The 14,951-nt window shown below is 38.8% G+C and overlaps 1 protein-coding gene across 1 annotated transcript; it reads left to right on the top strand.

Moving 5' to 3' along the window:
* The first annotated feature begins 1,746 nt into the window (after window positions 1-1,746).
* Window positions 1,747-13,646, top strand: DLX3 (distal-less homeobox 3). The gene is made up of 3 exons (XM_032238170.1): window positions 1,747-2,068; window positions 4,404-4,594; window positions 13,299-13,646. Exons 1-3 carry the CDS (start codon window positions 1,747-1,749, stop codon window positions 13,644-13,646), a joined length of 861 nt encoding a protein of 286 aa, XP_032094061.1.
* The last annotated feature ends 1,305 nt before the right edge of the window (window positions 13,647-14,951 follow it).

The following is a 14,951-nucleotide window of genomic DNA, read 5'->3' as shown; positions in this document are numbered from 1 at the left end:
TATCAATCCATATTAAGCCTGGAGGGTTGGGGTTAGGGTTAGGGTTAGGGAGGGTTAGATTTCATGTCTCTATGCCTAGAAAAACATAAATCTGTGGGTGCCCCGCATTTGGAATTGTGCTTCACAAAGCCAAGGACTTCCCAACATAAAAGTCTATTTTATGCCATTGTAATGAAATGCAGTTGTGAGACCCAGCATGTCCTCTTGAAAATATATGCCTATTTAAAAGGATTCCATTTAAAAAAAACAAAAAACACTTGGTCTTAAAAGTTGAATGTGAACAATCTTTAAATCCAGACTTTTGTTATGTTTTGAGTTTGGAAAATACTTTCCTGGGCTGTTTCTCACACTGTCCAAAACTATATGAAAAACATACATACATACAAATGAAAACTTACTTATATAGCCCAAATTATTTACCTACCTACCTACCTACCTACCTCCATCCACCCACCCACCCACCCACCCACCCACCCATCCATCCATCCATCCATCCATCCATCCATCCATCCATCTATCTATCTATCTATCTATCTATCTATCTATCTATCTATCTATCTCTATCATAAGGGATCTTCCATTTGTATTTCACCAGGATGATGCAATGGTCACAACAACATGAAAACCAGATCAGATCCAAACCTAGCCAAGAATTCCCTGAGCGTGTTATATCTTGATTTTGTTTGTTATCTGTAAAATTGTGGTTTATCTAAGGAGGTGATTAAGAGATGGGGAAACATGCTTCCCAAAACCCAATTTTAGAAGTTTATTACGATGGAAGTCCTATAGAACCTAGCAAATAATTAAATTACATTCCAATGCTCTTAACCGAATGTAGTGAAAGATAATTTTAACTTTTAAAAAAATCTATTTGGTTTTGTTGGGGTGGGGGCTAATAAAGATTTAGATGGTACTTCCCAAACGAATAATTGCATAATCAAGTGTTAAGGAGATGCAAAAGATCACCCATTTTAACGTGTGTGTGTGTGTGTGTGTGTGTGTGTGTGTGTGTGTGTGTGTGTGTGATTTATTTTAGAAACCCTAGCTGGAACACACAGTCTTCTGGAAGTAGCCCACCCACAAATAAAAAATATTTGTCAGTTCCTAAATCTGAAATGCACCTTGATGTAGATGAACAAAATATGCTTCTCAGCACACCCACGGGCGAATTTTCCCATTTCTTTCCCCGTTTCAATATATACTTCCCCCTGCCATCCTGCTAAATTCTTTCCTCCAAATAAGGAGGAGAGATGAAGAGAACCCCCTATTTCTGGCACCTGGTTCTCTCAAGGAGTTCCAAGTTCTCAGGAAAAGAAAGAAAAAGAGGGGCTTGGGGGGAGATAGTAGTAGTAGGAGCGTATTTATTTTCTATTCCATTCTCTTAAAAAAAAAGTATAGAGAAATAGAAAGAGACGGAGGGAGGAAAAGAGCATGTTTTGCCTTTAAGGCAATATTTCTGGAGCCAATCGGAATGTAGTATCCACCCTACTCTGCTCCTTAATTAGAGGGTTTAAGCAAGCTGGCTCGGTTGAATTTCTTACACATTTTCTCTAGAGGACGGCAGTAGCAAGAGCAGCAGCAGAAGCGGCGGCGGCGGCAGTAGAAGAAGCAACTGCAACCATTCCTGGAACCATGACTGAGTAATAGACTTCTCAACAGGAGGTGAAGGTGGGAAGGGTTTGCTCCAGTTAGTTTTTGCCTTTCTGGATCAAGCGCTGGACCTTCCATTGGCGAGCTCTTCTCATCATGAGTGGACCTTTTGATAAGAAGATTAGCAGCATTTTGACTGACCTTTCCAGTTGCCATGCAGGCACGAAAGACTCCCCGACGCTTCCTGAATCGTCTATCACGGACTTGGGATACTACAGTACCCCGCAGAATCAACATGAATATTACCCCAGCCAGGCTTATGCTCAGCCTATGAATCCTTATGCATACCACCCCCAATTTAACTTCAATGGGATGGGGGCGACGGGGACATTCTCCCCCAAATCTGACTATCCTTACAGCACTTCATATCGGCAATATGGATCTTTCCGGGACCAGCAGCTACCGAGCCAAGAAACAGGTAAGGACGTTTTTAAATCGGAAGTCCAGAGTTTGTGAGTTTGAATGGATGACTGTCCCTGTTTTGGGTTTCAGGGAGATTAAATGGCTTGGAATCTCTTGGAGTGTTTCCCCAACTCTATTGGGGATATTTGAAACAATGAGGGTATGAATATGTGAATGAGTGTGTATGAGAGGGATATTGCCTTGCCAGAAAATATTGTCCTAGTGGAAAGAAATGAATGGTGTCCGTTTGTGTTGTTACATACAAGACATCCAAACTTTTTCTGGTACTAACTGATTAAACTCTTGGATGGGATTCCGTTTTTCCTTCACCAGGTCTTCCTTCAGAGTTTTTGTGCTTCATTTAAAACACACGTGCAACCCACCATTCACTGTAGAAGGCAATTAAGGCAAAGCTGAAATCAATTTTCCTCCTTTTTTTTCTTGCCCAATTAAGAGGTGTGATTTGCTTCCTTCCAAATTGAGCATCAGAAAGACTCAAACAGCCTTCCCCCCCTCCTTTCCCTTTAACTATTTTTTCTGTGTTCCTGAGTAAGAAAAGGTCTGCACATTTTTTTTTACAATTTTGTATGTTCATGGCTTACTTTTTAATTTGCAAAGTGCAAATGCTACTGATGCAACAATATCTTAAATTCCATCATTTGTTTAAGGAAGGGGGGGGGGGTGAATGTTTTTTCTTAAAGAAAAAATAATGCTGAGCCTGAAACTTTTTTCCCTGAGGCAAAAAAAGAGGCTAGTTTCCCCTTCTCCTTTAACACCCCCCCACACACACATTTTTCTAAACCGGTATTTTGCCAAATGTGCTATTTTTTAGTAGCTTGTTTCTCTCCCACACAGAAACCTGTGATGTGTGCAAAACTCGTTATTTTGCTGGTTAAAATCTTGATACCAACACCCACAATTTGATGTGTGTAAGGGCATCTGTTTATTTTTATGAATTAAAAAACAGGGAAAGTAGTAACTTAAAAGTTGGAAAAGTGAAAGACAAAATAAACAACTGTAAAAATAATGGTGTAAAGATGAAAATGATGAATTCTGTCTTTAAAAAGAGCTGGCATGTAAATTTTGGCTATAACCGTCTGAGGCCTCTAACTTACGCCCTCATTCCCCACAAATATTTCAGGAAGGGAATATGGGGTTGTGTGGTTCCAACTGTCCCGATGTAACCAGACAATGCTTCCTGCCAAGGAGGGGAAAAATACATCAAATACATCTAGCGAGATAGAAAATAAATTGGTTTGTTTAAAAACAGGAGCTGGGTCAAAACAGAAGAATAGAGAAGTCCATTTCTGAGATAGAAAGTTTAAGACAGCACTGTATCCTGCAATGTACCCCTGTTGAACTCTGACTTGGTCCTTTTAAAAAATCACCAAGGGAACAAATATTCACCAAGGGGGGGGGGTAAGGAAGAGAGAAAGGAGAGCCTAAAAGATATAAAGAATTGGAGGAAAAATAATAAAGGGTGGGGAGGGGAGAGATATTGAGCAAAAGAAGGAAGGGGAATTAAAAGTTTAATCAATTTTCAAAAGTCTTTTTTTAATGGAATTCCACCTTGTCCTAATTGTTCAGTAAATTGGATAGTAGAAAGCCTCTGAACTTTAGTATAAGGTCTGACTTATACCGGTGATTGATTCAAACTAGCTTCATACAAACTACGCACAGCTGCCCTTTGATAAGAGCTACATATGGGTAAATTACACTGAGAGGAGGGAGGCTTAGTAATAACATATTTGTTCAGCACGTCTCCTGCAGAATCCTTTGCACAGCCCTTTAAGACAGTCTTTCATCCTTAGTCTGACTCTCCTTAGAAGAGAAAATTATCCTTGTTAGGTAGGAATGGGGAGGTGGAAGTGATAAGGTAGAAGCAGATGTTAAAGGCTGTGTCTTTCAGCATCTTGCTTGTATTCAGTACGTGCTGAGTAGAACCAGATAATGGGGAGGTAGACAGCAGGTCCTTGAAATTATTGGAAGGACAAGCAATTAACAGAATTACTTAATAGCAATTAATAGAAGCAATTGATGTCTCCTTGAAAAGAGCAAAGGTTTACAATTATAGGAAATTATGGTAAATTGCTTTTCTTCAAGGGGCTGTTCTTTTTATCACACAAATCAAATTGTCCTTCATTGTCATGTACAGCAATTCAGTGGCTGAGAATTAGTATTTTCTCTGCTGGAACAAAGCATGGATTTTGCAGCTGGAACAGATAAAGTTGTTTTTATCAATGCAAAGGTTTAGAAGCCAGCAGTATTTTCTTTTTGAGCGACACCGAAACAGTTCCTTCTGCTCTTTGGATCCTTTCTCCCACCGTATTTCTTTTGTCTCACTTTTGCAGTTTCAGTGAAGGAAGAACCTGAACCTGAAGTGCGGATGGTCAACGGAAAACCGAAAAAGATCCGAAAGCCTCGCACCATTTACTCCAGTTACCAGCTGGCTGCTTTGCAGAGAAGATTCCAAAAGGCGCAGTACCTGGCTTTGCCAGAGAGGGCAGAGTTGGCTGCACAACTTGGACTGACCCAGACTCAGGTAAAACTTTAGAAACAGGAAGGGAGGCTAATCACAAGACAGAAAAAGTGTGCTTAGCCTTTCATCTTTGTTTTGGGAACGTGAGTGTAAAGAAATGTACATTCTTGAAACTCCCCCCAAAAAAATTCAGGGCTACAAAATGCAGTGCTTTAGACCTTGAAAATTAGGAAAAATCCAGTGTTTTTTGAAAAACACTTTTTGAAGTGTTCCTTTTTGAAAAAGGAAAAGATCAAGTTAAATTTAAAAAAAAACCCAAGGGTAACAATTAATTTCAGATGCTCTATCTAATCTTCACTCATTTTTTCCCATTTATTTCATAATCATTTGGGGTTTACAGACTGGTTGAATTCAAATCAGTTTACCAACGTGTAGTTATTAAAGTTCCTCCAATCTGTCCATTCTTCTCTTTTCACTGCATTTTGTAAATGATTTTTCCACATTTGTCTTCTCATTTCTTTAAATATGCCACTTTATCTGTGGGTACATGTGGGTTTAAAAACAAAGCCTGATATTTTTCAGCACTTTTAACCATTTAAAGTAGATAACTTTCTGCATGCTGAGAAGCTAAAATGTGTGGATTCTACGATAACACAGTATTGACTTAGGATGAAGAGGATCGCAGAAATGAGGTGGTGAGTTCCTCTGTTGTCATATGGAAGGCAAACACGATGCCTTTTATAATGACAATAATTATAATTAGAGAAAGCCTGAGCTGCCATAGATACAAAATGTAATAATAGAACCACAGTAAGCAAGCTGGGACAGAACAAAGATGGGAAGGAGTGAAGTTATTTTTTTCTCTCTGTCCTTTTAGTCCTGTAGCCTACTTGTATCTGGCTGCGACCCAAAGATCCAGAATGGTATGCTGACTAGCCAGAGAGGCGGAGGAGCATTGCTGCAGGAAACATGTGGGTGGGGCAAGGCAACCTACAGTTTGTGTTTTGGCAGGTTCCCCCTTTTTTCCTCCTGAAGCTAACTGAGCTTAGGCCAAGAGGATTGATGGCTGTGAGAAGGAAGTTGGCTTGAGTGGAAAAAGGAACCCATTGTTAGTCTTTAGATGAACATCAGCAGGCGAACTGGTTAATGTGGGCCCTGGTAAGTCTAAGGGTTGCTAGTTGCCATTTGAACAGAAGGAACAATATTCCATGTACTATGTTTCCATTTACTGTGGGATAGATGTTTCTTTAAAAACACACACACACAAGTCTTTTGCACCTTGAAAAGGGATTTCAAACTCACATTTTGCAAAGCAGGAACTACAGTCGAAAGACAGTTAAGATGCAAAAGAAGATGAGTTCACTTTTCAGAGCTGTGCTGAAGAGGGAATTTTCGGAAGTTCTTATTTCTGTGCAAGCTCCACTTGCCCGAATTTCCCTCTTTTTGCTTAGCTGTTAATGGTGAGAAGACACAGTTTCTTTGCCACTTCTATGCCTGGGAAGCAACAAATCACCAAAGTGCAGTTTAAGCTGAAATTGGAGCTCTCTTGATTCTTGTTCAGGAGTGTCTTGCTCAGGATCTCTCCGGATCCTCTGGACTTCAGTTCCCAGTTTCTCTAGCAGGTCTCACTGGTACAGACAATGCCCATTTTTTTTGTAAAAATAGAAGCCGTGGAGCTATTGCACCGCTGTATTAAATTTACTGATCTGAATGGTGTTTCAACTTTTTTTTTATTGCCTCAGTAAAGTTACAATCTTGCAAAATTACTTGGGAGCATTAAGATGCAGAAGAGTTCTGGGAAATCATGAATGGATACATAAGTCTGCAGTCTTAGTACATTTACCTTAGAGCCTAGCTACTCAAAGTCAGTAGGTTGTATTTCCAAACAAGCATGGATAAGGATCGGTCAGACTGAAAATATTTCTAAGCTCCTTCGTTTTCTTTGAGAACAGCTAAATATAGAAGCGAATGCTGTCTTTTTAAAGTAACATTCGGTGCTCCTCTTTTCCTTAGGAAAAAATAGCCGGACTCAGGTAAAACAGCACTACAGACAAAATAGATATACTAGTTTTCAAATACATAAAAGCATGTATCAGAAATAAATACTAACTTCGTTTTGTAATTTATTGCCCAGGAATAAATCTAAAAATAAGTAATTCTTACTTTTAATGATATCTCTATTTGGGGAATGTAGACAGAATCGGTAATAGCATTTTTTTTTAATCAACAAAGTAATGGAAAGGAAACTATCTAATTTTTCCAAAGCAAGACCTCAGGGGAAAGTTTCCCACATGCTAAACAGTGACTGGCTTTAACCCAAGGGTGGAGGTTTTGTTTTTTTTTGTTTTTTTTTTAACAAAAAAAGTTTTAATTGGTGACTTAACTGTGTATTCATTTGGCTAATTTATATGCTAGTGTATTGTGAGAATTCAGAAAATGGATTAATTGAATACTGAAGCACACTGCATAAACGTAGCCAGTAGGCACCCAAGTTTTCACTATAATTATAAGTGTTTTTAAAATACATAAATACCTTCTTGCAACATCCAGTGGGATAATAAAGCAAGATGCATCTTTCACTGTTCCCATTAGTTTATTGAAGCATACGCTGAACTATAAATGGTTTATACTGATTAAGTTTACACAATTACATTGCCAATTTTATTTTAGCTTGACATGTTGTAAAAACCCAAGCTACTTGTCTCTGCTATATAGTCAATTTGTAATCCAGAGAAAATTAATGGTTTACCTAAAAATAGCAATGGGAAACAAAGATTTAGACATTCCATCAAATATTTAAGGCAGGCCAGACACAACCTAGATTATTTGGGAAGGTTTTTGGGTCCAACGTTAGGCTACTATCCTTTTATCCAAATGTCTCCTTTCATTTATCCTAATGTTCAGTCAACTAATTCAAAATGAAGCCAAAAGAAAAGGCGAAGAACAGAAGGAACAACAGGCATGCATTACCCCCAAACAAACCCTTATATTTTCATCTGTAGCCCTAGATGCTATAGGTGAGGTTGTGTGGTCCCAGAGTGAAACAGGACTGCAAATTTAGGAGTTTGGTACAAGGCTAAAATTAAATGGCTCTGAAAATTGCCTTTAATAAACGAATGAATACATATGAGGCTAGACATACCATATCTTGCCTGCAAAGATTCAGGCAACTATGAGAGTGAAGCGAAGTGATACAAGAAACCTTACTGCCATCTAATAGTCATTCAGATTAATGCAGCCTAGATAAGTCTACATGAAAGAAAAAGAAAAATAATACACAAGGCTGGATTGCCAAAAAGTAACTTCTTAGGTAGGGATGAAATCAGGGTAAAATATACTTTTTGTTTGTCAGGGCTTAACTTTTAATCAGAATGTCATTCAATAATAATGTAAAAGTTGTAATACAATTGAAATATTTTTTTAAAACGAAATCTAAGCCTATTCTCACTAGATTCTTCAGTCTTACAATTTATAAAATTATATGAAAAGTATCACCTATAACAAGAATGCCTTTTGTTCCATTAAATATTTTTTTCAGATTGTTCTCAAATAACTTGAAGTAGATGGTCATCTTAGGTTTTAAATATTTAACACATTTCTATAAAAAGAAATCCATATGAGTAATAGGTGCATTTATATTTAGTTCCATAGCTATATCTAGCAAAGATCCTCAAAATAAAATATTAGATCTCTGGCCCTTTCTGAGTGCTGGATATGTTGGCTTGAAATTACTTTAGATAAAAATGTACTTTGCACTGCATTATTGGGTTGTTATAATCGCTAGCTGGATCTGGACATAGTCATGGATAACAGACCTTTTGAAAGGAATGGGACTTAAGTTAATCACAACTTATTTGAGTTCCATTTATTGTAATGGATCTACTCTAAACATGATTTGATCTTGATCTCATTCACTATGTTCAGTGAGCCTTATGAAGAGGACCATAGCCTTCCTTTAAATCAGTGTTTTTCAAACTTTAAGATTGCAACTCCGCTTTCGGGGTGTGTACCCAAAATACATTTCCATCCTTTTATAAATGCCTAAAGCACTCTCCTGCTGAACCAGTGTTTCTCAATCTTGGCAACCTTCAGATGTGTGGACTTCAACTCCCAGAATTCCCCAGCCAATATGATGTCCAGCCAAGTGGAATCCCCCAAACAGCAAAGTCTGCACATCTTAAAAGTTGCCAAGTTGAAGAACACAAATTTAAATAGAGGATTGGGAGATAAGATTTAATGTTTCATTTTAGTTTAGTTTAGTTTAGTTTAGTTTGTAGTTTATTTATAGGCCGCCCTTTTCCCTGAGGGGACTCAGGGCGGCTTACAATCAAAAAAGGAAGGGGAGTGTAGGACAATACAAAAAAAGAAATGTGCACAAAGTAAATTAGACAATAAAACTCAACATTCACTCAGCATTCGGGAGGGGCGAAATAAGATTATCCCCAGGCCTGACGGGTTAGCCAGTTCTTGAGGGCTGTACGGAAGGCCTGGACGGTGGTGAGGGTACGAATCTCCACGGGGAGATTGTTCCATAGTGTCGGAGCCGCAACAGAGAAGGCTCTCCTCCGAGTAGTCGCCAGTCGGCACTGACTGGCGGATGGAATACGGAGGAGGCCAACTCTATGCGATCTGATGGGACGCAGGGAGGTAATTGGCAGAAGGCGGTCTCTCAAATAGCCAGATCCACTACCATGGAGCGCTTTATAGGTGGTGAGTAAGACCTTGAAGTGCACCTGGGGACCAACAGGTAGCCAGTGCAGCTCACGGAGGATTTTAAATGATGGAAAGTTCCTTTTAGATCAGAAATCAAGGTTTTTGTACTACTCATTTGACTTTCAGTAGTACTAGCCACCATGGTCAACATCAGGATTGGTTGGAATTATAGAACGACATAAGAAATGCTCATGGTATTATTTTAATATACAGTATTGATAATCTGGTAGGTATGCCCACAAAAAAGAAAAAAACAACGCCTCCTGAATGACCCTTATATAAACTGAAGGAATTCACTCTCCTGCATCAGTTTCCAGAAATATAAAAATATTTTTTCCTTAGTTCTTTAATTTGCAGTTTAATTTGGCAATGGCTGGCATTTGCAGAAGATTGTTTCAAAGGCCACAACATACTTTTGCCATGAGGATGACTTTTTCTTTTCTCAATTATAATTCAGAAAAAAAGGACAAAGTGGGATGGTTCCCAAAGTAGAAAGGTATCATTTATCATAAGCTTAGATTTTAGGCAAACCTGGCTTTAATTCTGTGGAGATGGTACCTTAATGAATGTTAGGAAAGCGACACCCTTTGGACTCCTACTAAAATATTCTGGCCTTTTGCCAAATGCTCATTCACAATGCTCAACGCGATATTCCAAAACATCATGTGTGATTGGTGATACATATACGCACACACCCAACCAAGTTAGCTTCCTCTGTTTCAGCTCCCACATTCAGACATGAAGCTGTCTTGTGTGTCATCCTCTCCCACAAGCCTTCCCTCCTTAAGCAGGTCATGAGGGGCTGGTAAAGAAGCTGGACTGGAATGTGGAGCCAGCCAAGCACCCCGAGGACAAGAAGGCTGCTTAATTGCTTTGATCTAAATTAAGGGAGCAAGTTGGCATGCTTCCGGATTCTGATAGGTCAAGAGCATAGCATAGTGGTGGCAACCTGACACATCGAAAATTGCACCCAACAAAATGCTCTCGGGGTGTACAGATGAGTTTTTGTTCCTACAAACACAGACTGCCCCATGACAGTCAGAAAGGAATTTTCCCCTAGGGTCACCCTGGTCACTGACCCAAGTTTTTTTCTTTAGACTTTTTTTTCAGGAGGTGGGATAGGAGATGGCCTGATGCATTGCTCATTTGTCTGAATCATCTGAAGTTTTTCCCATACGGGACGGGTTTTGTTCATGTTGAGTATGAGGTAGCCATGTGATTGTCAAAGCAAGAATTTCCTCCCCTCCCCGGGTGACCACCAGAGAGAAATTGCATTTTTTTCCACTCTTAGTTTGCTTGAATCATCTTGCACAATGTTGCATTAAATGTACAATATCTACTATTTGCCTAAATACATTGTCTAGTGTGAATTTCATAACCCAACCTCCTCCAGAAGTATTGGAATATACTTACAGCCATCTATAACAAATGAGATATAGTCCCTCACTTTGGTGTCATAAGCTTTTCTAGTGGTTGGATGAACTTGGAGTTGTTTTTTTAAAAAAGAGTCAACTTTAGACTTGTGGAATATTCATTTTAATATCTATAGAGATTCTCACTCATCTAGCACATGGTTGCCTCAAAGATACTTTTCCAAAAGGCATCTGGACTTTTTGGGTTCATTCCTTGAAAATGGTTTGCTTCTCATCCAAGAAGCTTCTTCAGTTCTGGATGAGAAGAGGATAAACCAAGAAAGTCCAGCTGACTTTTGGAAAGGCACGGAAGGATTTATTTTAATAGAACTCCTCAAACTTCACCGGTCGGATCTTTTTGCTAGCAACAAATACTCATAATTAAATAATTATGAATATGAGAATCTGCTGAGGTCAGAACTTTCCAAAGTTTGCTCTCTTTTCATATATTTTCCACCCCACCCACCTCCAATTTTTAGTTACTTTAAACATTCACCTCTATAATAAAATTATGATAGACCTTTTATTACATCTATTGTTAAATTGTTGGGAATCAGAAATATTTGACAGTGAATTGATCCTTGCCCAATAGATTGGCTTTTTCCCAACAAAAACAAAAGTCTCATGAATATGTATATTTCAGATCATAACCTAGACCTACAGAGCAAAAAAGCATGAATTGCGAATTAATATGTAGTTCACTGGCCAAATTTTATACTGTCAGTGGTGTTTTTCTGCAGGTATCACCAAGATGCACGGGTTTCTAGTTTCTGGTGTGTCTTAATTAAAATATATCAATATATACTATGGCAGTCTCATCATTTCCATCCTAGTTTGGTAGGAACTTTTCTTATGGTCAGATTTTAGAAAATGAAAGAAATACCAAGAATGAAGTTTTCTTTGGACATGAGGGGGAGCTCTTTCTTGTAGATTTGAATGATATCTCTGAGTCTATCAGTTGTCCTTCCACATTTTCCCTTAGGTTTTTTTTTTGTCATCTCACATACATGTATGCTTGCGTACATTCAGCATAGTTTCTGAATGGGATACTAATGGAAGAATCATCTATTAAATACAGTTACTTTACTATAAAAATATTCTAACACATTGTATTTTTCCACCATGAGCAGAAGTAGATTTGATGCAGATTTTACTAGAACTAAAAAAAAGTCCATAAATGCCCTTTTCTCTTTTATTTGGGGTTTTGAAAGTTGAAGTCCAGCTATATAAAAAGTATGAAACTGGTGATTGTTCCTCTGTAATCAACAATTTGTAAAGAGTTTGGATTATTTCAGTTTAAATCACCTGGTCTGTTCTTATGAGTTCGCAATCCTATCCCATCGCACTCGCAGGTTAAAGAATTATCAGCCAGTCAATGTAGCTGCATTTTAACTGACTGCTCAGAATAAAAACTTGCCAATTCTAAAGCAATAGCAATAGCACTTAGACTTATATATTGCTTCACAGTGCTTGACAACCTTCTCTAAGCAGTTTCACGGAGCCAGCATATTGCCCCCAACAGTCTGGGTCCCCATTCCACCCACCTTGGAAGGTTGGAAGGCTGAATCAACCTTGAGCCAGTGAGAGACAAACTACAGGTAGTCAGCAGAATTAGCCTGCAATACTGCATTCTAAGCACTGTGCCACCATAGCTCTTTCATTGATTACCAACTGCAGAGAGATTTCCCCTGCCCCAGAAGCAAAAAAAAAAAGGATGTTTCTCAATTAAACAAAGCAGACTTTGTTCCAAACTCCCCCTGCTTCCTTGTTTTGATTAGGAAGAGTTTCTGTCTCCACTGTCGTTGATCCTTTATCCTTTCTTCCTACCCACCACCCACTTCCTTTTGTTTTACTTATACTCTTTCTCTAGAGTGGGATGTAGATGGAGTCACACAACTCTACAATGGTATTGGGAAGATTTCCAGCCAGCTAGGCCACTATTCCAGCCCTGCCCAAAGTTTCATCATGGCAGTCATCCCAATCCCAATGTTTAGCATCCTTGAAAGACTTGTAAAACCTTTTGAGCAAGCTTTTGTCACCTGACTTTTTTTTTTTTTTTTTGCAATGAGCCACAGTTCCCTGCTTCTATTAACACACATTGGTTGGTAGATCATTTTAGAAATTGGCTTGTATTTGTAGTCCTACTTTTCAAAAGGAATGTGGGGTATGCTTATTTTCTTCTACACATTCCTAGAAAGAGTTTAGAGCAGAGATGGCTATTACCTCTGTGATATACTCTCACAAACTTTCTGCAATTTAGAGTTAGATTGATGAATAGTAATTAGATTCACTGTTTATGCTAAGTCAAAACTAAACACAATAAAAGTGTTGCATAGCATGGTCTTTACAGTCAGGCATAATTGTAGCTCATGGCTTAGTGCAATTTGTGAATCCATATAAGATCTTCGAACTATCTATCCAATCTTTCCAAACATATCTGAAATTGCCAGGATTTGAGTCTTTTCCCTGTTTCATGAAATCCACTGAGCCCACAGAACTCTTTTTGAACTGGACAAGTAATACTTTTCCTTGGGTTGATGGAGGAAATGTAGAGCTTTATCTTTGGTGGGGACAGGACTGGCTTAGAATAGAATAGATGCAGCCTATTCTACAAATTAAATAATGTTCTTTCTTTCTTGCAGGTCAAAATATGGTTCCAGAACCGGAGGTCTAAATTTAAGAAATTGTACAAAAATGGAGAGGTCCCCTTGGAACACAGCCCAAATAACAGTGACTCCATGGCTTGCAATTCTCCACCATCTCCCACCCTCTGGGACAGTAATACTCATAATAACCCAGCCACCAGGAGCCAAATCCCCCAGCCACTCTCTTATACCTCTCCCCCAAGCTACCTGGAAGATCAGAATTCTTGGTTCCATCATCAGAATCTGAATGGGCCTCACATACAACAACAGGGACCTCCGCCCACTTCTGGCTCTATGCATCATCCATCTCCAGGGCCTCCTCCCAATCCTGGAGCGGTTTATTAACCTCCTTTCCCTCCTCAATGAAACCAGTGGAGCAGGAAAAAAGGAATGAGGGAGAGGGAGCCAGAGAGGGAGAGAAAAAAAACAGAAGGCAACAAGTTAAAACCCTTTGATATCTTTCACGGGACAGGTACACATTCCATCTCATCTCAGAAACAACTGAACTGCAGGAGGGCTAAGACATTAGGGGAGACCATTGGGTGTGGGGGGGAGAGGGGGTAAAGAAATGTGAAAGGGAGAGAAAATATTTGCAGCCCGTGTTGTACTTCAGGCAAATCAGTTCCATCAAGAACTCTTGTTACCCACTTCCTGGATGATTTGTCTCTGGTCTAATTGTTCCCAGTTTCCACCATCAGCTGGGTGGTTCTCAGCATGGTTAGAGACAAGCAAAAAGCTGCATGCAAAGGAGAAAAAATGTTTTATTCCCTTTTAGTTATTTTGTTTTTGCTTTGTTTTTTTGATTGATGACCACCTCAAACAGAGGAGTATCAACTTCATGTGTCTTATGAAAGATTGGTATGGTTGCAAATACCAATCAATTATTCATGCCTATAATAGGAATAGGCTTGAGCTGTTAGCTACCCATGCAGTTGGGAATGGGAACAATGTAATATAACCAACTCCCCCCCCCCCCCATTTTATACACCACCTTGCAAATACTGTCCCACTGGAAATTGTAGCAATGCTCTAGGGAGAGGTAGATGACAACAACTATTAATGTGATAGATTTTGTAATCACTTTAGGATTAAATTCACTTCATAGGTGTTACACAAAAACTGGTCAGTATATAGTGTTAATTTACAGTAGTGCTACTGGCTAGCACAGAAAAAAAAGGGTGAGGGAACCCAGAAAAAAACAATACTGACCAATGTTTATTTTGGATTTATACTGAATGCACTCTGGGATTTATTGCAGATTAAAAAAGAAAAAAAATTGTAAAATTAAACTTTTGTACTGGTTTTTCATCTGGTGATGGAAAAGAAAAAAGTGATCTCAGTTCTATACTAGCCCCCAGTTAATAGTCTTGTCTTGAGTGTTTGAGGCAGATACTTCACACAATAAAAATAAAGGTAGAATTCTAATACACGAGGGAACAAAAAAAAACCCATCTAATCTTTATAGTAATTCTCAGCACATACTGATAAACCAAGGGTTTTTTTTTGAGGGGGGGGGCAATTTTAAAAAATAAACTCTAGTAGTCTGATTTACTTACTATTAAATCACAATTCATCACAATTCCTGGCTGCATTCAATATGCTAAACCAGACCCTAGGATATTACAGTGCAGATAGACCTTCACTTATCAC

The sequence above is a fragment of the Thamnophis elegans genome, chromosome Z (assembly GCF_009769535.1).
Source record: "Thamnophis elegans isolate rThaEle1 chromosome Z, rThaEle1.pri, whole genome shotgun sequence".
NCBI classification, from domain to species: domain Eukaryota; kingdom Metazoa; phylum Chordata; class Lepidosauria; order Squamata; family Colubridae; genus Thamnophis; species Thamnophis elegans.
Note: the sequence above shows the minus strand (reverse complement) of the source record. Positions and strands in the feature narration are given on the sequence as shown.